The 26442-nt window shown below is 40.5% G+C and overlaps 2 protein-coding genes across 5 annotated transcripts in view; one reads left to right on the forward strand and one right to left on the reverse strand.

Annotated features, from left to right (window-relative positions):
- Positions 1-19277: 19277 nt before the first annotated feature.
- Positions 19278-21711, reverse strand: mmachc (metabolism of cobalamin associated C). Of its 3 annotated transcripts, none has more exons than XM_079668878.1 (5): positions 21474-21711; positions 21152-21349; positions 20671-20823; positions 20398-20570; positions 19278-19903 (listed from the first exon to the last, which is right to left on the reverse strand). In XM_079668878.1, exons 1-5 carry the CDS (start codon positions 21561-21563, stop codon positions 19804-19806), a joined length of 714 nt encoding a protein of 237 aa, XP_079525004.1. In that variant the 5' UTR covers positions 21564-21711; the 3' UTR covers positions 19278-19803. The 3 variants fall into 3 exon arrangements, with proteins under 3 accessions (XP_079525004.1, XP_079525002.1, XP_079525003.1); XM_079668876.1 differs by having other exon boundaries at positions 20394-20570; XM_079668877.1 differs by having other exon boundaries at positions 19278-19922; positions 20394-20570.
- Positions 21712-21719: 8 nt separating this feature from the next.
- The window catches only part of LOC307031608 (uncharacterized protein), a gene marked incomplete at its 5' end in the record, with an annotated part of 11440 nt that continues 6717 nt past the window's right edge, over positions 21720-26442 (forward strand). The window contains 6 exons of one of the 2 annotated variants that reach the window (XM_079668846.1): positions 21720-21911; positions 23017-23094; positions 23705-23747; positions 23870-24030; positions 24656-24737; positions 25975-26146. In XM_079668846.1, the coding sequence (XP_079524972.1) occupies positions 21720-21911; positions 23017-23094; positions 23705-23747; positions 23870-24030; positions 24656-24737; positions 25975-26146 (728 nt within the window). The other variant, XM_079668847.1, reaches the window with a different exon arrangement.

The raw sequence follows: 26442 nt of genomic DNA on the forward strand, positions 1-26442 counted from the left end.
TTCCAGTCTTTGTGCTAAGCTAGGCTAACCTTCTGTTGGGTCCAGCCAGGCTGAATTATTCCATACAATTAAACTGCATTGTCAATAATGTATCGCAGGGTCACTTATTTTCTTACAAACCACAAGGATTTAGAGGATTTGTTTTACAAACATATAGGCTATGGACCTGAACATGAGTGGAAGGGGCCTAGTTGTAGAGTAGAAGGTATTGAAATATGTCGCTCTGCATTAAAAGGAACGTCCAGCGTTACACCTGTTTAACCTCAGGGAAATTAAAAGCATTTAAACTGACCTTGCATTTTTGTCAAAACACTTATAAAAGGGTAGATTCTTACATTAACTTTTCTCAGAATCTGCTGGCTCAGCACTTTGTGAGGTCGGTTAGTAGCCGTGTTTGTGGGATGAAGCATGGCCTCTTGATCCCACTGCAGGTAGAGGTGTAGTCTGACTCTTCTCAGGAGACACTGAACATAGCCGAGCAGAAACCCACTCAGACGAAACACACTGCTGAAGCTCTGCACACTGTAGATCAGCTGACAGCTCTGAAATGGACAACACAGTGTGTGCAGGTCTTTCCACTGCAGAAAATAAAATAATGAAAGGAACATTTGAACAACCGGAGCAACCATCCCAATGGAAAGTTTCATCCCCCGTCTCAGGAGCACAACTCACTAATACACAAAACTGTGCAACTCCAGCCCATTTCTGTCCACATCTGAGGTGGGCTGATGAGTTTGGCTGTGATCTTTATTGCCTCCCAGGAGAACACCAAGAGCAGATTACACTGTCTCTTGCTATCCATCCGGTACTTTTTTATCTTTAACAACCTCCCAGAAGAGCTACACACACTCCAACCTCATCTCAATGACGCAAACCCTATTCTATGAATTTAAATAGACTAAGAAGCTACTGTTGCACTATTTGGCTTATATTTTAGGGCAATATCAGTTAAAGTAACATCTTCTACTCCATGTCATCTTTTTACATGAGCAGGCGTGGATGAGCTTTCTTTAATGAACCGAGATGAGAAGGGGGCAAGCGAGAGAAGAAGGAAGATCAGATATGGTGCTAGAGGCTGCAGCTAAAAAATATGTTGGATCAATAAAAGAGAGAGCCGAATGAAAGATGGGAAGAAAGGGAGAGCGAGAGAAGAAGAGAAACGATCGTGTGATTCCTCTCCTCCACGCGGGCCTCCCTCTTTTAACCCAAAATGCTTTGCTATCGATCTGACAAGAGAACAGTGTGTGTGTAGAGTGAGAGAGCGGGAGAACAGATGCTTGTAGCTCGCCATGGTGTGTGTGTGTGTGTGTGTGTGTGTGTGTGTGTGTGTGTGTGTGTGTGTGTGTGTGTGTGTGTGTGTGTGTGTGTGTGTGTGTGTGTGTGTGTGTGTGTGTGTGTGTGTGTGTGTGTGTGTGTGTGTGTGTGTTGCTATTTGTGTTCTATTTCTACTCTTGAGTGCCACTCTGGCCCTGCCAACTGCGGGCATCTGAACTGGAGTGAAAGAAATATAGAGCGACAGAGGCCTAGAGAGAGAGGGAACAGAGGATGGACGAATACACAAGGAAGAGTGAAGACAGAATGAAAATATGAAGAAGAGATTGGTGGCGGGAAAGAGAGGAAGACAGAGAGGAAGAAGTAAGAGAGCAGGTCCGTGTCTGAAGGAGGAGGGATGCATCAGTAGCACAGTGAGAAAGGTCATTTCTCCACTAAAACGAAACTAATTTTGATATTGAGTAATGTGTGTGATTGACCATTGTTCACTTTTTTATGAGATATCAAATTACTGAAAAAAATGTTTAGTCACATCCCTGATTGAAAACCGACTTTTGAACAAAATTATCATCTTGCATCTTGCGTGTGTAAAAAAAACCTCGACAACCAAGACCACAAATCAAACAGCTTTCACATCTTATTTTAATGTTGACGTCAATGTTAGTGTGGCTGTTAATTGTGGCTTTTGGTTGAACTCTCACAATACTCCTATTACCTCCGCCTGTATCTTTATTTTCTGAGGTTGAATCTCCACCTATCTATATTTGATATATTTCCTGTTCTGTATTGTTGCTTTTCCTGTTTGCATTTGTCAACAAAAGGTAGCTTTACTTGGCTGTGTTTGGTTTCTTTGTGTTGCTTGCTTTCATGGCTTCTGCACTGTGTTCATTTAATTTAATTTCAATCTTTATTTCGAACAGATAAAAAAAAAAAAAAATACAAAATAACAAATGTGAAAAACAGAATACCGTATTGTTAAAATACAGTATTTATCCACATTCATGATAATATTTATATATTCAACAAACAAAAAAAGTCTTCATATTAATAATAATAAATCATATGTGTCCGAAAGGGAGCAGCCAGGAGGAAGCAAATGCTTATTAATTCCCACCCCTTACTAAGTGTTGAGAAGACTGGCGCTGTTTACACAAGAACGAAACGGGTTGTATCCGCTACTTTTGTCTCAGGCATATAGCCCGTTCGTTCGCACGAGGCCGTAACCAACGGAACCGTGGAAACGGACCCCGCAAACGATAACGGGTCCCAAGGTTGATAGATCTGCAAACGGAACGCTCTGGGGGGGCAAACGGCTCCGTGTGTGTACGTCCTACACGATCATTTTCCTGATAACGATGAAGCCATAGCCCCGCTTCTGCTGCTCACTGCTGTAGCATGGTCAGTAGCTATAAAGTAGCAGTAGCTACTGACCATGCCACATATGTTAGTGCACAATCTACAGCTCCTCTACCACAACCATCAGCAACAAGTGGACATGGAGAACTACATGAACTACATGTTGCTAAATCCACCGCGGAGAATATACAGAAGGGCAACCATGCTCGGGGGCAGTAGCGGCGTCAGTGTATATGGCTGGGGTAGGCTTCAGCCATACCAAGAAATGGCTTAGCCCCACCTTAGCCCCCCACCATGAAAAATGATGTTAAAGTAAGCAAAATAAAGTCCGCCAACTCGCGCAGAGTAAATTGTACAGACAGCAGTTAGTAAGATTGATTTCAGTAGCCACTTGTCTGGAAATACTGAAGACTAAAAACGGTTTTGAAAATGTTTGTCACGTAGTGATTGTCTTCTCAATAGAACATCTTTGATAATGTCTTCTGGCCAATCAGAATCAAGATAACGTCGTGGTTGTGTTGTTGCAGGATGTCCCGACGGAGAATACTTTTGCTGTACATCTCTATTATACATCGATACAACATTACGTGTTGAAAACACGAAATGAAATAAGACCCCACGGTTTGATAATTGATAGGTGTGTGGGCTGTCTTTCATTTTGACACACAGAACAATGAGGGCTATCCACCCTTATCCACAATGTAAAGTAATTCACACAGCCTCTTTCCTCTTCTCTCTGTGAGGAGCAGCAGGTGCAGCTTTCAGAACAAAGTAACCAAAAACTAAAAAGGCATTCATTTTTTTAAATAGGTAGTAATAGATGTATTGATTTTTCTTCTCAAGAGAGTACCAGAATGTGTATTTTATGTTAATATTTCCAAAATATTTCAACTCTTTCACTTGTGGGAAAATTGCAGGATTGGCTCCAGGTCGCCCTTTTTATTTGCTACAAGACAAAATATGCCTTTTTATTTCATACAGTTCAATTTGGATTGAGACAGGGAAATAATCTAAACCTCACGCGTGGCGTTTCACTGTCAAGGGGGGCGATATAGCGTGTATGTAATTACATTGCAAATGCTGACTTGAGCCCCACTACTGTATGGGTTAGCCCTACCAATAGATTACCCAACAAAAATACTCTGGCGCCACCACTGCTCGGGGGTTTTCTTCGCTGCTTTTGGTGTATTTTGTGGCGGAAATACAGCGCCACTTACAGGCCCGGCATATGTACTACAGCGTCTCCATTTGGTCGAGCGGTCTCGTGTGAAGGGACACGTTTATTGAGCCGTATCCGTGTGAACGGATGACTTTTTTGATATTGAATTCGGTTTGTTTGCGTTTCCGTGTAAATGGGGTCTTAATGTATTGCTATATTCATGTCTGTTCTCTTCTGTCTGTAAAGTTGATCCATCAACTCTCTTGTTTCAAGATATTTTGCCAAATAACTACTAGCCAGCTGGCCAACACTGGCACATGTAAAGACATGTTGATCAATGTGCGTTGAAGATAGACAGTAAAAAGGAGAGAGGTCTAACAGGTGAGCTACTCGGGTGCTCTGGCTTTCCCATTTCTATTTTCAAACTTTATAACCTCTACATCTATTTAAATCTGACTTGATTCTCTCAGGCAGAGAATAGGGAATTTATCTTTGTGTGCATTTCTTCCTCTGGGAAACCACATCGTCTCACACTAACATTAACTGGATTCTGCTTTAGTATTCCCTCCATGGGGAGGAATACACATGTGAAAGGTTATCTAATGAGCAACACCTCTAATCTTTTCAATAACAGTAAGATTATTCCCAACTTGTTCTGTTTTATTTGTTGAGATATCACTGGAATATATTCCCATCTGCCAGCTCCCTATAGTTACTCTTCTTAATGACAAATTAAGAAACACAGCTTCTGACTGGTGCCGGCACTCTTTGTTCCTTCAGATTCTCTAAAACCTTGCAAATCATGAGCCTTTAAACTACAAATTTGAACATAAAATGTACCTCATGCCAGCTTGGAGAATCATTTTAAATATCTCTGAGTCTGATAAATGTCTAACACCTGCTTTTATGCTGTGATTGTTCACAAAAAAAGAAATCATCAGAAGGAGACGAGCAAGAGCATTCAAAAAAAGCTTAAAACACTAAGAAGCTATTTTTATTTCTGACATTTTTCAGCAGATATAACAACACTGTAAAAACATAAAAGCAACTATTAGTGGTATATGCAAAACCGTTGCTATTATTTTAAACTCTCTTCTTCAGCTTATGCTAATAAATAGCGCCTGTGTCAGAAAAATCCTTCTGCTGGGTTATTAAGCTCTTTTAAAAAACCTCAGTAATTTATCTGAAGTGAATCTTTGAGCATAGCTCTTTGGCCCGTTACAGAAAGATGATGAGTTCTTGGCTGTCACTCCAAACGAGCTCAGTGATACAGTAGCCATCAACGGAGAGAGCATTTGGATACTGCAGCTTGTAAGTAGAACCTTTTCATGCTGTGTATCCAACACACACCTGTCCTTCAACACACACACATATCGTCCCACCCTGACTGCATACAGGCGCTAAAACAAACCCAGAAACCATACTTAGGTCAGTGAGTGGCACGGTTTAAATATGATTGTCTGGTGTTACACACTAACAATTAACTCTACTTAGTTATATTACCACTGTATGTCATGTCCTTTTGATTCATTTTTGTGTTTACATTTGAAAATATTTGTCATTTTTGGGGGATTTTCACAAATCAGTGTTGACTGTTGTTGTATCTGCAGAGACCCTGCATTCTGAGGTAATCTGGACATTTCTGAACCTTAAGATTCATAAATACATATTGTACCGGTGCCAGATCGTAATCCAGCATCCAATAGGAAACTACAAAATGGCAGAAACTGAAAAAAAACAAATGAATACAAATGCAAATAAACAACAAAGTTAATCTGGGAATGGCTTTCAACTGCCAGACAGAACTGTTACCCCTCGTTGATCCGGGGTGGACGGGTAAAATTAAATGTTGTGTAAACAAACCGCAACCAACAAATAATTTCGCTTTAACTGGTTTGTTATGCTCAGCATCTAAGTTTAGCATGTTAGCCATCTAACAGTCGCTAAAAGTCCAGCCATGTTAGTAGTTTTGATTTAAGAAAAAAGTTACCAAAGTGAATAAACTTCATCATGATGGGAACCATTTCTAATGACAATTCATCTGATATATAAGATTTGATTTCAAAATGACTAAATCTGTGTTTTCCCAGCTAGTCTATTTCTCTTCAAAGCTGAAATGCTTTAACTATTATATCAAAGCCATCTGTAATTCAAATTTTCACTCCGGTAAATATTTTGTAAGGCCTGCCAGCTAAATGTAAGAGTAGGGCAGAGTGGATTCTTTGTGTGTGTCAGATTCAAGTGCTCTCAGAAGTACGCTCCAGCTGTGTTCAGCACCGGCACTCTATTTATAAAGAGGGCATTGAGGCGTGGGAAGAGAGCATTATGTTGTATCAATATTTCAGAAAGCATAAATCCCAGCAATGTGTTACTCAAGTAAGTGAGTAGAAGCAGATTTCTGTGTGCATACACACAAAGACACACACACACACACACACACACACACACACACACACACACACACACACACACACACACACACACACACACACACACACACACACACACACACACACACACACACACACACACACACACACACACACACACACACACACACACACACACACAGTGGCCTGGCCTATAATCGTACCTATTTAAAATGCTAATTTCCTCTCTCCCGCAGGTGCCTCAAACTGTGTTTGAAACTAAATTGCTCGTCATAGCAGGTCATTCTGAGCCTAATGAATTCATCCGTTCTCTCAAGACACATATTGATGCTGAATGGTGGACAAAAGGTGCGCTGAGAACTTTTCTTGTTTTCTCAGATTATATTTCCATATGAATATTTAAATGTTTGGCTTCACTGAGCCTTTGACCATTACAAGGGATATTTCACTTAGTGGTTCTCATTGACACTAAACTACCAATAAGACTAAATTGTGCCTTGTTGCTCTATCCTAGCCCACCTCTGACGTCAAGGTCAAGCACTGCACAAGAGCTGCACCTACTTCATTGGAGGATGAATGAACTGTATTCTGAGCCTGAGCATGAAATATCAATTTATTGAAATAGGAGAACAGCTGTATAATGTAGAAGAAAATGCAGCTCTTAGAATGAAAACAATTTACATAACAATATATCATGCATAGAGATACATATAAAAATGTGTGTAAGAAGTGTTTTCTAAGCCTGCGGCACTCTGCAAATAATGCTATGGTCGGGATGTAAAACACAGGATGCATGATGGTGTGGGTGGATGGTAGGCACTCAACACACACATCCAAACACTTTATTCTTAAGGCCAAAAATTAATTCTTAACCCTGATTTCCAGGATTTCTTTGTTTACCATGCTATGCTTCAATCTACTATCAAATCTAAACTCAATAAACAAAGTCTGATCTTAAAGTTCAAATCAGTACCTCAACTCACTTAGTGGGATAAGTCTACCACGTATATTTACTTCACAAAATGGTCATCACAACCTAAACCTGGGAGCCCACACGCTTCTACCTAGAGTGCCACAGACTCCACAGAGAGTAATCACCGGTAATGATAACTGAGAGTAAGCATAATTTTCCTCCATAGCCGAGCAACACAACACAACAAAACACCCTCTCTGGTGGGCCTCAGATGTGAAAGGCAGGGAGGTAAAAGGGCACAGGAGGACATCTGACAAGAAAATTGATTATATATATGAACAGAAAACAGAAGGAAAGAAAGAGAACAAAAAAAGATGGATAATGTTTCATGTGGGCAGAGCCAAACAGCAGGAGTTAATCTCGTATAAGTGGCAGATTTAGAGTTCCTCGTCAGCTGTGATGTAATACTTAATGCACACAGCAGCTATAAATTAGCTCATAGCACCATATGAGCTTTTACCAGCAGCCCAGCAGGCATGCGAGGGACAGAGCAGACTGCAATCATTCAGTAAGAAGCAGGAAGGAGCGAGAAAGCCCCTCCTCGGTCTAAATGGACTTTAAGTATTTTCTTCACTCTATAAACAATCAATCAACCCTCTCATTCAGTTCTCCAGACCTCTTTTCAGGCACGTATGATTGGCTTCGGTGCAGTTTTTCCCGATACACTTATAGTCAGTGGACGCCTTTCTTATTTCTTTGCTGTGTACCATTTTAAAAGGTGTGATGATCACTGCTAAGCTCAGAGGCCCTGTAGTTTTCCTTTTCCTGTAGTTCATTACATAGGTTTTTGTGCATGTAAATGGTGTGCAAAGGCTAAAATCCCCAATTTTACTCCAGGGGGAGTTTCTCTCCCATTCACTCCCCCCCCCCCCCCCCCCCCTCCCTTTCTCAATTAGACTCTGTTGTTTACTTAATGACATCACTATGTAACACTCACTATTCTATTGGCTAGTGCTCCAACACATTGTAGATTATATCTAAGCGGTTGACCAATCACAACAGAGCCGGCCAACTAACCAATCAGAGCAGACTAGGCTCTGGTTTCAGACAGAGGGTGAACAGAGGTGCTGCAGCACAGGCAGTATGAGAAAAATAAATAAAGACCCTTTTGAACATTAACAATAAAAGGCATAAAACACAAATATGAACCTGGAGATTAGCATAATAAGGCCCCTTTAAGTTCTCTGAAATTAAGAAGTTGCTGACTAGAACAAAATATATGTAATCAAACCTCCGGTCAACATGAATGTATGTGCCACAAAGGTTTATTTTACAAACTGTATGTAGTACTACTCCCCAGCACCCCAATTCATTTGAACGATTCAGTTTCCTTTGAGCAGAGGTTATAGAAAATGTATCCTGTAAGATTTGTAAAGGGAATAAGTTGGAGTTTGTCAGCCCAAACTTTCGGCTTGAAGTAAATAATTAACAACACATTTTCCTTGTACCGGTTATACATTAATAATAAAAGGGTTTTGCGTTATTATGCAGCTGAAGGTGGGTTAGCTGACGTCAGATCATTTCAGATTGCTGTACGACAGACGTCACAGAGTCAGTTTGTTGAATCAATTGTACTCCTGATAAACTCTACGTTAATCTACAACATTGTCACAACCAAAGATACTGAGTCTCAATTTCCTTACAGCATTAATCAAGGTGAACCCTAAACGTTATGTCATAAAGGATAACTCTGCGCCTCATCTTCAAACCTTCGAAATTAACTGCAGAGAGGTGCAGTAAGACTCTCTCTGGTGAAAATGTATAATGTAGAGATGAGTCTCCACATTTTTTTTTTCAAAGAGTTCAATGTATCACCTTCTCAGGGGAATTAAGATAATCCAGAATGGTGGATTATGTAAAAGGAACCTTAGCTCGACTAATCCTCCCTCCTCTCTGACTGTTCTTTGATGGTTGGTGTATAGTGGAGTCGACGGGGAGTCAGGTAAATATTGTTATGTTGTCGTTCCCCTGAGAGAACAAGAGTAATTCTATTCATACGCCCTCAACATTGACAAACTTTGGCCAGCAATCTTTACTCTACAAGAAGATACGATTGCAAATATTTTAAGTATGCCAGTAAGTATGTGGATATCCCTGTAGCTGCAGGGCTGCTTGCAGCATTTTCCACTACATGAACAACATGCCCTGCCAGTGCCTGCTGCACATTATTTGCTGGCTAATCGAGGGAATGAGGGTCTTGTGGTTGCATGTGGACTCAGCGGCCGTGTCACACTAAATGAGCTGTGCATGTTGTCATGTTTAATGCATGTTTGTGCCTCTGGGAAAGAAAGATGCAGGAGGGAGATTAGAGAACATTAAGCATTACGATGAAAAATGTTTTGCAAGAGATTCAACAGATTTTGTTATACTTAATTTAATACATTTGATGTTTTTTTTCTAACAACTTAATAAGAGGTGAGTGTAGAAAAGAGGGTTTTTTTTTATTTAACGCCTGCTCGAGTCAGATAATGAGATAATCTGTCCTTGGCTGACCACTCACACTCCCGTGTATTGGCTTCCCCATTGGCCTCTGCAGCCAGCGCCAAGAACCGATTGGCTGCGGGGGCAATTGTGAGGCAGAGGACTAGTTAATTATGCTAATCCACGAAACTGATAAGGAGACGGTTTGAAAATTGTAAACCCTCTGGAAACACGCTCACGCCGAGGCAGTGTGCTTTAGAGAAATGCAGTGAGATAATATAAGGCAATTTTGTCAGAGTAAGCAGAGAGAGGAAATCCAGGAAATAGAGAGAAAGAGAAACGAGTTATAATTAAACTCTTGCCTTTTTTCTCATAGATCTCTATCTCTGGATAATATTCAAGAACTCAATGTTTCCAGCATCCTTATTTCCATCAGTTTCAAACACTAATGTGGAGTACTAAATGTGACTGAATCCTCTGGATGCTGGACTTTCCTCCCCCCCACTCAGCACTCGGTTCCTCCTCTGTGCTGGTGTGCTGCTGGCCTTTCCCCTCTCTTCTTGTTAACTGATGTCTGTGGGCGGATAACACTGCTTCACTGATCCACAACTCATGACACACCACTCATGCTCTTTTTCTTTCATTTCTTTCTCTTCTTTTCATCTCTGCCCAAAACTCTCAAATCTCAGCAGCAGTTAATTCCTGCTGTGCACAACAAATGTCATTACTGGATTTAAGTGAGCAGCACCCAGTAGATTTGAAATGTTGTCCCTGTAACAGACCGAGTCTAAACTGATTGTCTTTTTTACGAGCACAAACGCTCTGTAGCCATCTGTGTCGCAGTCAAAGTGCATTACTGTCTCTGCAATACAGCACAAACAAGGGTAAGGGTTGCACTGGGGAGATATTTGAGAATACGGAAAAGAGGAAGCTGGATCTTCCGGTGCATGTTATTCGCATTTGAGCTGTTTTCTCTAAATATCCCACTTCCAGATATCACTGTACTGCAGGTACAACTGGTGAGGCATGCTGTACTCACATTAGAGAAAAACTGATTTCTCACCCACAACAACAGAGGCAGTACATTTGGACGTGACTTGAAACTTGGATGTGTCGAGTTAGCTGGCTATAAGTCATGTACATTGGAAGGAATTCAAAAAGAAAACGAGAAAGAGATGGGGTGGAAAAAAGATATAAGAGCAACAGAGAAGAGGAAATAGGAGAGTTTGAGTATATCTGAGGAAGTATAACAAACTCCATGAGGAAACTAAACTGAGGGAAAAAGAGGAAGCTGCATCCATCTTAATTTGCACCTTAGCTCATTCTCTCTATGAGTTTATCTGACTCGCAGCCTAACTGTTCCACTCAGATATCACTGTACTGCAGGTACTACTGGTGGTGAGGCATGCTGTACTCACATTAGAGGAAAAACGGATTTCTCACCCACAACAACAGAGACCTAGAAACCCTGAGACCTGGAGGCTCGGCTTCTCACTCTGACCAATTTCCCCAAAGACAATTATCCCTCCACCTTTCAAGAGGCATCCAAGGAGTCTGGAAAGTTTTCTGTGTCTGTTTCGTTCTTGTTGTCTAGTTTTGAGGTCAACAAATGTTTGTGGTCAAAATGGTGCAACACATTTATCTTTTAGTTATTATTATGCTTAGACTTTACTCTGCTTGAAACGCATCATACCTGTGATGAATATAGTGAAATAACTAAAACAGATAGTCATTCTGATGTGACTTGTAACTGCAGAGTTATCTGACTTAAGTCATGTACATTGAAAGAGAGAAAACAAGTGAGAGAGGGGGGAGGAAGAGAGGTGGGATAGAGAAACAGAGGAAGGGGATGGAGGAAAGATTGAGTATCTGAGGGAGTATAATTAACTCCATGGTCTGCTTCTCTGCAGGCCTGCGGCATACTGCTCTAAAATGCTGATTCAGTATACAGATAGACGGAGTATAGCACAGTGAGGAAGAAAGGGGTGAGGAGAGGGATGCAGTAAGAGGGAGCTAGGGGAGGTGTTTTAATGAAGAGATGATGTGAAATAAAGCAATAGATAGCTCAGCGGGACAAAAACTCTCAAATGATGAAAGCGAAGAGTGAACAGTGAAGGCAGGAGAAAGTTAAGCTGCTTAAAGAAAAATAACTCATGAAAGGTCTGTGATATAAGACTAACTCAACAGTTTCAGAGGATAGATTGTAGACTTTAGGATGAGAGATGGGTTACCTGAAGTTACACTTTATTGAGCACCTTATTGAACAACTGCAGATGTTGCTGAGAAACAAGAGTGCACACTTTGTGTTATTTGGAGAACAGCGACATCTAGAGGTGTAACAAGATATTTAATCGGCACTGAGTTTCTACTGAAGAACTGGGCTGAAGTCGAATAGTCCATTTAGCTTAGGAACCTTCCTAACGGAGTGAAATGACCCGGAAGTCCCTCAGTAGCAGCCATGATAAGTGCCGCTCAAATTCTAGATGATAGGAAAGCATACATGCCAACCTTTCCAAATCCAAAAGAGGTAGGTTTGCGCGCCCAAATTAGGTAATCAGAAGAAATGGAACCCCAGTAATTACATGTATAAACCATATATTTAATATATATTGCATCATTTTATGCATTTTTCAGAAAAAGTGGTAGTTTGGTAAACAGTGACATCAACGACATGTCTGGTCTGTAAAATGCCCGAAAAGTAAAAGAATGGGAGATACATATCCCTAAGTCTCCACATTTTATTATATTTTTAATGTGTTTAGTCCTCTTTCGTTGAGACAGTGGCCCCGTCTCAGGTCGGTTAAATTAAATGCTTGCTTCCCTCACTTGCGTCGTTTCCCTGTGTTTAGTCCCTCCCTCCAGGGAAGCATGGAGGGACGCAAGGAAACCACGAGAAAGAGGGAAATGAGTTTTAAGAGCAATGGGACGTCCTTTCCTCCGGAGCGTCACGTGAAGCGACGTCCGTTTGTTATGACGTCGCACAGCTGTTCGTCTGACAGCAGCTCTGTCCCCGTTATTTTCACAAACAACCCTGCCACACATTTACTGACACAAACACGTGTATCATCTGTTGTAGACCCCAATAAATAAAATCAAATAAGAACTCATTCTCAAAAAAGATAAACGCCATTCTTAAAATGTATAAACGAACAATAGTTTGATTAATATTGATTAGAGTGCACAATAGAAATAAAATAATAGAGAGAAGAAAAAGATATATATTATCTATCAAAACCCAGTTAGACTAACATTTATTGGATTGCACACTTTGTTTGTTTGTGTGGATATGTAGCACATTAACATTGTAATAGCACTTAATGACTGACTGAATGGAAATGACAGTAAATGAAAATATAAAACGAAAAAAGCGATCATGAAAATGTTTCCAATAAATGAATACAATGATTTTTGACCACTTTGTTGTTCAGATATATCACATATTTGTAACTAAATGATACATGAATTGAAACAAAACACAGTTTAAACTGAGGAGTGACTCTCGTGAGTTTCATTTATTTTCTTCACTCCGCTGGGGTACTGCTCTCATGTCAAGAACAAGAAGCATGAGATCAGTGCATGCACTGCATCGTCCAATCAGTGAGCGATACACAGTAAGGGGGCGGGGGGAGTATCTGAGGATTTCCTCGGAGGATGGACTGGTGGTTCCTCGATTATGGCTCCTCCATTATCGCTCCTCGATCCTCGGTCCTCCGGCAGAAATAAGAGCCATGGGACGGTACTCAAGATGGCGCAGACAAATCAACTTCCGGTGAGACCGAGGACCGAGGAAATGAAAATAGTCGACCTGAGACAGGGCCAGTGTAGATGAAGGATGTGTTAGGATGTAGAACTCTTGTGTGAACATTGGATGAAGCCAGGGGAGGGGTGTTAGTGGATCGCCGGAGATGTTAGATTAACATTAACATGATTATTGTAGTTGTAAGTGCACTGCCTTGCGGCCTGTAGCACCGTCCTTGATGGAGCATATGTGTGGGCTGGATCTGTATTTTACAGGAAAGGAGTGAGCAGAGAGTAGAGTAGTTGTCGATTCTTGTTCTGTTTTCTGTGAATATCTGCCTCACCCTCTCAAGACTTTGAGTTGCGCGCACTACTAAAGAGACGTGTTACCATGGAAACCAAACAATGGTGTAGCTGTATTAAAGTCCGAGTGGAAACAGTCGTGTGTAAATCTGATTTTGTCAGAAATCGGGAGAAATTAGGGAGAAATATGACCTCGGGAGGAAACCGGGAGAGGGCAATGAAATCGGGAGTCTCCCGCGAAAATCGGGAGGGTTGACAAGTATGGGTAGAAACACGTCAAAAGCGGTAGACTACCGCCCAAATCGGTAGGGTTGGCAGGTTTGGGAAAGGAGGTTTCAAACTTCCTTTAGATCAGTTAACCTCCTTTAGCTTAGGAACCACTGGACCTCCCTTACCGAAAGGAGAGGAGAAAATGCTGCCCCACAATGCCTTGCGACCGCAGCATTATCCGTCACACAACAGTCGGCCGTTCACGGAAACAACCGATTATGACCGAGAAATTATATCATGAAAGTTACGGTACTTATTAAGCATTTTAAAACGTATGTGGTAAGTTGCCAAAGTGCTTTGTTTTGAACGTTCATCAGTATTATAATCAAAAAGAGAAATATGATCGTTAGTTTTTACTGAAATGATCAAATAAAGTCAACATTTCATTTCATACTGAGCTGTGTGGGGTTTGTTCAACTTTTAAAAAGATGTTTGAATGGTGATATACACAGTGATAGATGTTAAGGACTAACGTTTATAATAAAGACATTTGTATTTATTTTAAGATATTTTCATACAATCATACGTATTGGGATCATTTGTATTAATGTGGATCGGAGGGAGAGGGTGACGAGCATAAGTTTCACTTTCCTTTTTTATTTCAATTCCAACTTTGATCATGAATAATGTGTTTCTCTGTTGTCCACGTTCATAAAGCAACCGCATCAGAACACAGTGCAGAGCAGGCGCGCCGGATTCATTTTAGAATTGGGGGGGGCCAAAAAAAGTGCGTGTGTATGGCCCAATCCCAAACTACGCCCTAGACACTCCCCCTCCGTGACGGAGTGAACTCCGTGGAGTGACACATGAGGCTCCCTCCTGTAAGATGGAGGGAGTAAATACAGCGGCAAGCTTTGGGACAAACTCCCCTCTCTCCGGCAGAAACAGGAAATGCCGTAACGGCTACAACGGTTTCAAATCAGCATCTCTTTGACAAAAAATGTAAATGAATAACTCAAATAAAACTCCAAACATCTTTAATTGTGTTACTTTTTTGTAAAGCTCTTAGTTTTAAACCTGATGTTTATAAGCTTCTTAGTGTTTGCAACAGTCTGTAAATATACACAATTTTATAATAAAATGCACACATTCACCTTTTTCTAGACTAAACACAGGTATGATCCTAAGTAAAAAAAAAAATGAGGTTATCATGAGGTTGTTAACATCGCAATTTATCACTATCGTTTAGTGGTTTTGCAAAGAATTAACCACTCTGTTTTTGTACCATTCTGCGTTGAAGTACCTTCTCTTTGCCCAAATAATCTACTAGCGGTCTCCTTTTTTCTGATAGTTAGCTGTACAGCTTTAACCGCCTCAATGTCCCGACAGCAAACCTCCATGCAGTTGGAACCAGCCTGTTTCGGTTCAACAACGGCGGCGGTGGGGTCGGCGGCGGTTTTGACAGTTTCTGCGGCCGCAGACTAGAGCTGCTGCTTTTGGGTTCATCTGGCTTCGCTGTTTGAAGAAGGTCCAGCCTCCGGAGATGTGGTAGTCAGGGATGTGACCTTCCAGTTGTTAAATTTAAGTTTAGATTGACCGTATTTAGTTTTCTTCTGCGCTGGTTCTTCTGACATGTTTGCAAGTGTATATATTCTTTATATCTCTAGGTTAACGGCTGACACACACAGCAGAACAACGTAACAAATAAAGTAAACAACGTAACAAATAAACAAATCTAAGCTTTTTTATTGGTTGTAATTTACATGGATACATTTGAATGGTGTGACAATGTCCTATTTGATTGGGTTAAAATGTACATATTCTTCCTGTTATGTCTGCCTGCTTTATTTTACCTAATGCAAAGTGACCTGCTCCATCGAAATCGTTCGCATTGACCCGAAGACACATTTTGATTCCTAGCTTTCTAATGAGATCAGGATTGTTTTTGTACTCCAAATATTAAGCAAAATATGTCACATTATATAATGACTGTTACAGAGTCATCGTTTTGAGAAAAAGGCCTTTAAAGTGTTTCTCTTCTCTGGAATCCATCGATCTGATTGATTATTAGCGGAGCAAATGATCAAAAATACTACGGAGGGAAGATATTTTCGTTTGGATTACTGCACTCACGGGAAACACCGGCTGTTGTTATGCCTGTTGTGACGTTAAATTACTCAGTTCTCCGCTTGTAATTATGCCATTACAAACTTCAAACCTGTATTTATCATCTGAACAAGTTTAATATTCTGAAAGCCAAGACTTTGTTTATTTGAAATCAGATGAAAACGAACTGTAACGGACCCTGCCGTGTTATCTATGATTACTATGCCTTACATTCATAATTTCAGCGGGAGGGAGGGGGAGCGGCGCTGCGGAAGAGCAGAGTGGCCAGTGAGAGGCGAGCTGTGGTCTTCCCTTTACAAGCTTAAAAAATGCGTGTAGCTAATGAGATTGAATATATATAACAATACAAAATAACAAAATATACACAGCTAGATCAGATCGCGTTTTAGATGCGACTTTAGAGTAGAGGGGAATTATTGAAACGGGATTTGTACAGTGTTCCGCGCCGCGTGTATATACGTGTGTGTTTGTGTATTTTTGCGTTTGTGTGTATTGTGTTTGTTTCCCGGGGAAAAGACTCACGAGAAACACCGGCTGTTGTTATGCCTGCAGTGACGTTAAATTACTCCGTTCTCCGCTTGTAATTATTCCGTTACAAGCTTCAAAGTTGTAGGCCTATTTATCATCTGAATTTGCCGAAACAAGTTTAATGTACTGAAAGCCAAGACTTTGCTTATTTGAAATCAGATAAAAACAAACTGTAACGGACCCTGCCGTGTTATCTATGATTACTATACACCTTACATTCATAATTTCAGCGGGAGGGAGGGGGAGCGGCGCTGAGGAACAGCAGAGTGGCGAGTGAGAGCTGTCATCTTCCCTTTACAAGCTTCAAACATGCCTGAAGCTAGTGAGACTGAATATAACAATCAAAAATAACAAAATGTACACAGCTAGATCAGATCGCGTTTTAGATGCGACTTTAGAGTAGAGGGGAATTATTGAAACGGGATTTGTACAGTTTTCCGCGGCATCTGCTGCTGCGAAAATGTGGGGCAGGGCTGAAAAGTGGGGGGGCCAATGGCCCCCTGGCCCCCCTGCTTCCGGCGCCCTTGGTGCAGAGTCTCTAGATCTGGGGTAGCCAACGCGGTGCCCGCGGGCACTAAGTCGCCCGCAGGGGGGAAATTGGTCGCCCGCGTGCATTTTCTAAAAATAGCACAAGTCACCATGGAGCTCCGTCTAAAAATATTATTGAATACATTTTTAATTTTTAAAATGACAATATTGAATATAACATTTTAAAAGCACACATTTTGTATGTACATATGTAAGTGAAATGGAGATTTGGTGCGTGAAATTCAACTCTGACCCCAGATAGGTTCAGAGTTGAACTCCACGCACCAAATCTCCGTTCCACCTTTAGCTGAGACAAGCTAGCATGAGCAACTACGATCATGGGCCTCATCACCACACCGCAAACACACACACACACACCGAACACACACAGCAGTGGTGAGGATCTCAGCCTGCCACTGACGTTCAACCAGAAAACATCGCAAACAGAGATCACAGCTCCTCATATCTTTTCAGAAACTGGACAAAAGTTAAACAAGTACAAACCACAGACTGTCTGTGTCATGGCGAATACAGTCGCTGGTTTATTTATGTCTGTAGGCCGTTGTTATGAGTGTGGAATGAGCATATACAACGTTAGCTTAGCCTGGTCGACCCAATCTCCATTCAGAAAACAAGCATTTTAAAAGGTTTTTCGCCTGCCGTCTTGTCTGCATACTTGTCAAGCATTAATTCATGTTTTTTACTAAACGGTATCAGTATGTTGTTACTTCGGCATCATTTAGAAACGTGTATTACAATTTAATCACGGTAAAATATGTTCATTTTGTTGTAGTTGTAGCTCCCGAGCCAGCGCGTCTTGTTTGAAAGATGCGAGTAAACACAGCTGGCAGCAGCGGTGAAACTCAACCGATTAGAGCGAAGTCGCGTCCGGTGTGAACGCAGCATTACAACGACCCCTGATAGATCTCGCGAGAATGTGTATAAATATAGATACATTTTCATAACAAAACAATGGGGTTGCTATAACAATGGTAAATCATTGTCAATAATTATTGTGAGGAATAATTAACATTAACATGTGATCAGACAGTCCTTCACATACAGTAAATGAATATGTATTCTGATTATTATTAATAATAATATTATCATTAAATGTGAACCGTGCAATTATGTTATTTAGGAAGTTTGTATCAAACAAGTAGCCCTTCGTATTACTCAGTACCCTTGAAGTAGACCTCTGTGACAAAAAGGTTGGTGACCCCTGGTCTAGATGAATTTATCCATGTTGTAGTCCGCTGTATAGAAAACTGTAGTTTCCAGTTTCCCCACAGCAGCAGACGCACATTTATGACGTCCGCTGGCGCATCATAAACACGTTGGATAGTGAAAGTGCAGTCGGATTCTCTAAAGTACCGCAGTCTCTTCACGTAAGTCCTTTAGAATTCTCCTATCCACTATCCCTTAACCCCGTGACGTTTCACTCAGAGGTCAAGGAATAGACGATAGGGTTAGACGTTAGGAGCTGATTTTTGGATTATCCGACCGCAACCCTGATGATTGCAGAAGAAGAAGAAAAATTATAAAAATATGAAAAACGCCCCCCTCCCCCCTAACTGGTTGGTGGAGTTTCTCAGTGCAGATGTTCATTGGGTGTTGAAGGCAGCTTTTCATTGGTCTATGTAAATGTAGCTTTGTTAAAATGTATTATATAAAAAATAAAAAAATACTCTGATAACAGATCCTCGGTCACATTTTTGTGTGGGCCGCTGACCCACAAACAGAGGGGTTAGTCACAGTTGAAAGTAGTCAGTCTGTCACCAGAGGGGAGGGGTCGGAGCGAGCTCACATCTATTATGCATCAAGCTTAGTGTCAGGTAAACTGGAGACAAGGACGAAGCTGAAAAGACATGAGATGGATGGCACAAATACTTTGGAGTCACATCATAAAATGAAGTTATAGTTCTGGAGGTATAATTCACACATTTCTAAAGCATCAAAGCAAAATTCTGTTTTATCATAACCCCTATTTAATCTGACAGTAATTTGCTGAATAAATGTTCATTATGTTAAAATAAAATAATGTTAATGGCCACATTATAATGGGTTGAAGATAAAGACCTCAAGAGGAAAAACTCAAAACTTGGACAAATTCAACCAGTATTTATAAAAAAAGATACGTTTGCTTTTTTTTTGTATAATGGGGAAGCAATCCTTTTTTCTTCTTCAGTGTGATTGGTTTCCTGATTTTAGTCAATCTAGATAAGGACTCTAACCTTACATAATATTTGTTAAAATAAGATCCGTGGAGTCATACATTCATCTTTTGTTTATTTTATGGCCTCAAAATATAAGCAAATGTAATATTCCAGAAGGAGTGTCTGTTCTCTTTGGGTTCATTTACCAGAACGTAAAATGTTCCTTTTAAAAAATAATATCTCAAAATAATTGGTTTAAACAAACTCACACAGTTTGCACCAGCACCCAATTTTGCGCCAATTTTTAAAACATATTCATAGATCCAAGTAAGTTCCTGTTTCAGATGCTAGAAACTGCTTTTTCTCAATGGTGTGGACAAATGTAGAGAAGACTATGATGAAACACATAATAAGAAGGCCATAAAGCAGTTGATGTTCATGCGCAGGTGCCTGAAAAGTATCCCTCGTACCTTAAAAAGTTTTCAGCAAAGCCTTACAAGCTCAGCAGTGGAGGTTTGTTCTCAGAGAGGATCTGCAATACTTCCACTCTTCAGCTGTTTCAGCCATGTCCGGTCACCTGACTCTCTGTGTCTGATGTTGGATCAGGTTGATCGCTTTCCCTCGAAAAGAAACCCCAAGTCTTTAGCAGAGCACACCGCTCAGCAGGAGGAGTTGCAAAGTAGTCTTTTTGTTTCTGAGAGTAGATCTGGACCGGGCGGACGATGTCTCTGTAGCTCCAGTCCTGGCGATGGAAAAGATTTCTGAATAAATTTGATTCATCATAAAGTTAATAACAGGATGAACACCCATTAGAACATACCCTAGAGTTGTTGTCTAAAATGTGCTTAGAATCACAAACAATATCTCTCCACCAAAATCAAATTAGTCGAGAGACAAATTACTCATCAACAGAATAAAATAATTAATTACTTGCATGTAAAATATTTCACACATTATCCTCAAACAGAACACTTGCTTTTTTTATCCAGCAAAATGTGAGGTCCTTATATAAAAGAATATAGAACAAATCATGTTGAAATCTATATTCTCATCTCAGCACCTACAGTACAGACAACGGACATATATCGGATCATGGACAACCACAGTTGGGGGTCTCTAATCTAAAGGCAGTCGGTCTGGAGATCTCTGACATTAAAGCGTTTGGTTTCCCCTGTGGTCCATTCAAGTTGTGTGTTTCAGGTTTTATGGATGACCGTGCTGAGGTCCTGTACCTGCCAGCGATAGTTGAAGTCTTCAAGCAGCTGAATCCTGCCCTCTCTGGACGGCACACAGTCAGGAGGAGGAGGCTGCACCATCTCAGAGCCCACCGTCACACCTCCAAACACCAACAGGGCACGGATGGCAAACCAGCCCCCGAACCTCGGATGCACACACACTCCGAACATCTTCTGCGAGTAAGAGAGGGGGAAAGCTAAGAATGGAAACATTGCACTACAAGAGTGTAATAAGACTTAAACATTTAGATTCCTCATTATTGAATAGCGTTACTTTTTCAGCCCAGGGTTGGTCTTTTACATCAGACTGTTGGTAGTAGAAAGCTGCTCCGGACACGTGAGCCGCAGTCTGTGCCAAGAACTTCGGCTTCCTGCTGGGAAGCAGCTCATAATCGTACCTCACATCCACTTCCTGTCCTGGGAAACACTGCAGGACGGGGAGGGGAGATGGGCATATTGAGGGGTCACAAACTGATCATGGAAATATCTAAATTCCAATTGAACTGATCATAAAAACTCGTTTTGTCTGCTGCAATGGCAAATATTAACACTTTAAAAATATCTATTTTAGTTGGTTATAAACAAATACAATTGAGATATGTTTATTTTTATGTATCAGACGTTTAGAACTTTGCCTTGGTTTCTGCTTCTGTATCCTATTAGATCATGCTATGCACAAAGGGCAGGTATAATAAGCTGCAGTCTGCAACTTTATAAGTAAATACCTTTAGTCAAAATTGTGCTGCACCACTTACCTGGGACACAGCAGAGGACACGCAGCGTTTGACACACTGGTCTATGGGGTCAGACAGTCCCTGGCAGCCCCTCTCCTCCATGAAGGGCAGGAAGGCTTGTTCAAACAAAGCAGGAGTGCTGAGCACCACCACAGCCAGGCAGTCATCTGGGTGAGCGAGGCGCAGGGTGGGAGGAAGCAGAGAGTTATACCATCCGACCTGTGGACATGTTGGGACAGTCAGAGAACAACACAGGCAGTATAGTACGGTAGATGCATTACATTGTATTTTTCCCACTTTGAAGCCCTTCCGGCTATCAAGAAATACACAAGTGCAAACATACCTTCAGAGGGTGAACTTCAAATCCAACTTTTGATAAATAGTTATCCAACAGTGCTGTTATGCTTTCCACATTGGCAGTGGAAGCCGCCATTGCTGCATGTCAATACAAAGCTTTGGATTGTGGGATATGGTGTTTTTTAATTAACCGTTGTGAGAGTTGTCTTGCCTTTTCTTTAAAAAATCTCTTCTAACAAGGAATGACAACATAATTATATACAATGTATATTGTTTCTGAGAAAGTCTATTGATGCTCTTTACCTATTTTGCCGGTAAAGACAATAGTCACCATCAGCGCCATATAGAGAGAATATCTCTTCTATCTATATGGTGCTGGTCACCATATACTACAATTCCCAGAAGTCAACACGCGGCTACGTCATACGCAATCACGTCGCCGTTATGGGCTCCTGGATTTAAAAGTGGAGTCGCAAGATTTTCTGTGAGTAACGTTAGCCTGACTAGCCAGCTAACCTAAACATTTGTATTGTTTTCCTTTGACATTAACTATTCTCTTCTCAGCGACCAGTTTGCATGTTATAATCAGAAGAAGACTCACTAAGTGTATAAGAAACGATTAGTCATTATTTTTCCAACCAAGACAACAAGGTTATAAACGCTGTCAGTCACCTGCTAACTGAAATTAGCTTCGGTTAAATCAGAGGCTTTTTATAGTCGCTACGCCCCCTTCGCGTTATCATGACTGGTTTGTTTTGGGAACCCTGCTTAGTGTCCTTGGTTTTTACATGTATCTTCTGTTTGTTTCTGTAACTGATCCTTAAAGATGGCAAAATATTCCCCAATGTCCTGAAGATACGAGGCTAAATTTAGCAGGTCACGATTAGGAATAATTAAGTGAAAAGTTAAGAAAAACTTAAAATACATTGCTGGGCAACCGATCCTCTGTTTTTTTAAGCCCTTGTTAGACATTTTACGTGAAGTCTCAACTCTGTCTGAAGAAAACCCTTTTTTAAATAGACAAAAATGAGGTAATCCATTGTATTTTCATATCTAGACCAAATTGTATCATGTCTCAATCAAAAACCTTTACTGTTAAAATCTGGATTAGATCATCCTGGGGAAGCCAGATATTCCTTAAAACACAGTTTCAGATTTAGGAAAGATTCATCCGTTTTGGAAATGCAAAAATGGGTTGTTTTTTCTCATATAGAGAATATTTGACCAGGTCCACATCATAAAACACTTCAGACTCATTCTGGAGACCAATGTAGGCTCCTTGCATTGTCAGACAGCCTGCACATTTTTGCCAGCTAATAAGCATCACTACAAACATGCAAAAACAAATGTCAACCCCTGCTGTAACCTAATCCCCATCAGAGTGTCAGAGATCTCTATAGGCTGTTACCTCACAGCCCAGCCACAAAGCCAGTCTAAGTCTAAAGTTACTGTCTCACTATCCCAAAGTGGTTTTTGATGTTGCAATGTCACTGTCAGGCCACAAAAGAATTGCGCCAAGGATAACAAAATTAACTGACTAATGCTGATGAATGAAGCGTGTATTGACAACTTGATGCATTTCTTTCTAGGTTAATACCGACATGAACTGGGACACTCAGCTGAGTTCTATCCTGTCAGTGGCTGATGGCAGCGTTGCAAAGATGAGGGTAAGTAGATTCAGATTGCCTTACCTTAATGATCTAGCTGGAAATAAAATACACTTTTTTTTGTGTGCATCAGTAAAAGGAGTAACCTATTCAACTTAAGAGAGCCTGTGATCTGCTGGTAATTGTCATTATTGGTTTGATCTGTAGATGGCAGTGACGCTCCACTAGAAGATCACAATTGCCACTTTGACAAAGAGCAAAGGATGTGAAAAAAGCCTTTCTTTCTGTTAGAGTAAAAGGGTTCATGGACAACATCTTATAACTACATTTTTTTTATAAATCTTCGCAAGCAAAGAACATATGGTTTTTAGGACAGAAATTCTCTGAAACAAGTTCAATTGTCTTGTTATTACATTGATTGGTGAGTCTTGGCTTAACCCAAGGTCCTTGTAGTTACAGGCATGACTGGCTCAAGTACAAATAAGGACACTCAACCTTACCTCTGTGAATTTACAACTTCATCTTTTTAAACAGAGGTTTATAGTCAAAATGTGTCAAACAAAGCAGTATAAAACAACAGCAGCAATCTCCATGAATGAAAAAGTCTATAGCAGTGGTTCTCAACTTGGTAATTCCCTAATGCTCTTAAATTGTTTTTATGTGTTCACAGGAGAGACTGACGTCACCAGGGAAATTTGCTAAAGGAAGAGAAGGTGGGTTAGCTATTGTCAGTTTCTTTATATGACTAAAAGGGACATTTTTGTGAGTGTTACTTGCTGAAGGACACTGGTTTGAACTCTCACAGTCTCAACCTGACATGCCTCTTCCTCTACAGATTTGTTTCCAACCAGGGAGAAGCTTCATGGTTCAGATTTTGGCCCTCCTGCTCTTCCTCCTCGATCCCCCCTGCTCCGCCATCCTTCTCCCTCTCATGGTCCCACAGTTCAGTGGGCAGACCTCGCTGCCATCCAGTCACAGCTACAGATACAGAGCCAGGTGTGTGAATGTTTGTTTAATCAATCCAAGTGTGCAAAATCCAACAGTTACCACAAAGTAGCAAATATTATGGCATGTATACTCAGTGGGTACTTCCTTATGTACACCTGGACAATCTAATACAACGGCTGTACCATTCAAATCTAGCACGACCAACTTTATACTACTCGGTTTTTGTTGATTATGTTGGGAATTTCAGAATATAATGACTTTTTGATGTTGAGGTTGTATTTTACAGTGGTGTTGTACTAGACTACATTACTGTTGTTAGAAATTTGGCACAGAGGAACCACTAGCCAAGCAACATGGAGCAGGATTAAATCCTCTCAAGTTTACTGTGGATGACTTTATGAATGTCACTATTTTTGATTTGATTTAGCATATTCAGATGTCAAGCAATCATTGGTTTTTGTAAAAAAGTCCAACTCAGTCCTCTCCCTCTTATTTGATCTCTGCATTCAAACCGTACTAAAGTTTAAAAAACTGTGATATTGTCAGAAAACTGAAAGTATACCATTACATGTCACTTGTTACCACTTGTCAGATGTCCCTAATAAACTGGTCCCTGAGCGTTTAGAGATATCAGTGACAGAATTAAAACATGTTTTTCTTAATTTGTTTCAAGACAATTGAGTCTCTCACCCAGAGACTCCGTGACGTGGAAAAGGAGAGACAGTCTCAACAATGTGACGTCCAGACACTACAAGGTAACCTACTGACCATGACCTCTTACATCATTCTATACCGGGTCACATTATCCCCCCGCAAACACATCAACACCTGAGTCCTGTCTATTGTTGAAAGTAATTATTATAATATGCTAACACAAAATGATTATCAATCCTTTCAATTTAACTTAATCCTCCTTCTGTTTTAATTATCTCAGTCCTTCAATAATTTAAACACACTTTAATTTACTTCCCTTAAAATGGGTCGGGTCTCTGTTCCGAGAATAACAACTAAACATGGAAAAACAGCTTTTAGTTGTTATGCCCCAACAATCTGGAACAAACTGCCCAAATCGTGCACGTCCGCTGAAACACTTCCTAATTTCAAATCCAGACTAAAAACGCATCTATTTGCCGCTGCTTTTAATTTACAGTATCCCTTTTAGTCATGTATTCTGTTCCTGCTGTGTTTATTTATTTATTTAATTTCATTATCTTTGCTTTTTATGCCTGTTTTTAAATGCCATTTAATAATGTATTTATGCTGTATTTGTTCTTAAATGTCTTTTGTTTTTATTTTGCAAAGCACTTTGAATCGCCACGTGCTGAAAAATGCCATATAAATAAAATATCCTTGCCTTGCCTTTAACTGCATGTAACTTTTTGTTTTGTTTATCCATTTCCCTCTTTTCCTTGGGGTCTTATAAACACTTTTGGTCAACTGTGTTGTTGTTGAGCTTACATTAAATAAACTTTTATCAATTTTTGCTCCGACTTCTGCATAATATCAGTTGTATTTAGTATATCTCAGATAATAAGAGCGTGAGTGGAACTAATAGCAAAAGCCTCACTGAGTCATTAAGCAACATGATTTACATTTCATTGAACAAGTGAGAAAAATAACCACATTTTTCTGACAAGGTCTCATTTATTTTCATTAAAGAGGTTTGATCTTTGTCTATCCTAGATCTACTGTGGCTTGTTTTGTACCTCCCATCTATGTTGGTGTAGAAAATAGTTTGCTAAGTGAATAAATGTACAATTATGATAATGATGTTTACAAATTATTTTTCACTGTGTCATTCAGTTAATATCCTACTAATCCTCCCGTCTTCCTTCACTCTCCACTACTAATGTCTGTAAAAGCAAAGTACACTCATCAAAGAAGGGTTCATCCATAATTAAAGACATGAATAAATCATTCCGATTTGTTCTCAAGGCTGCTAAGGGGGAAAAATAAATCTCTTCCTAAAAGTAACCCTCTGTTCTTCTCCAGAGGAGGTGCAGCAGCTGCGTGAGGAGCGGAGGACTCGGGCCGAATCGAGGAGTGATCACAGTCCAGGAGCCGAGAGGAGGATGGAGCAGTGGAGGAGGGAGGTGGGGCGTGAGCTGAGCAGTCTGCGGGGACACATCACCAGAGCCACGTCGCTAGGCAACCTGGAGGAGAGGTGCATAATGGGTGGAGCTGGAGGGGTGTAACTGCGCAGTAAAGTGATGATAGGTGCAGCTCAAGATTGAAATGGAAATGTCTACACCTCTGTTTGCTTATAGGACATTTTCATTTCAGGTATGACAGAAAATAAATGAGAGTTTGATCCCCACTGTAGGAGAGAAAACGCTTATTTTGTTGTTGTTGATTGTTTCTATTCTATTACATTTGTTTACACCACAATTATTCACTTCCGGCACCTGGTTGTGGTTTAAGGTATTTAGTCTCCCTGTTGTGTGCTGGGTTTGTGTGGAA

This window comes from Notothenia rossii (genome assembly GCF_949606895.1).
Source record: "Notothenia rossii genome assembly, chromosome: 1".
NCBI lineage: Eukaryota > Metazoa > Chordata > Actinopteri > Perciformes > Nototheniidae > Notothenia > Notothenia rossii.

Coding starts and splice junctions, on each gene's coding strand:
- mmachc (XM_079668876.1), bottom strand. CDS start 21,563: ATGGCGGCTTCCACTGCCAATGTGGAAAGCATAACAGCACTGTTGGAT. Junction 20,824..21,151: donor TGTCCTCTGCTGTGTCCCAG/GTAAGTGGTGCA, acceptor CCCGTCCTGCAG/TGTTTCCCAGGACAGGAAGT. Junction 19,904..20,393: donor ACTTCAACTATCGCTGGCAG/GTACAGGACCTC, acceptor TTCCATCGCCAG/GACTGGAGCTACAGAGACAT.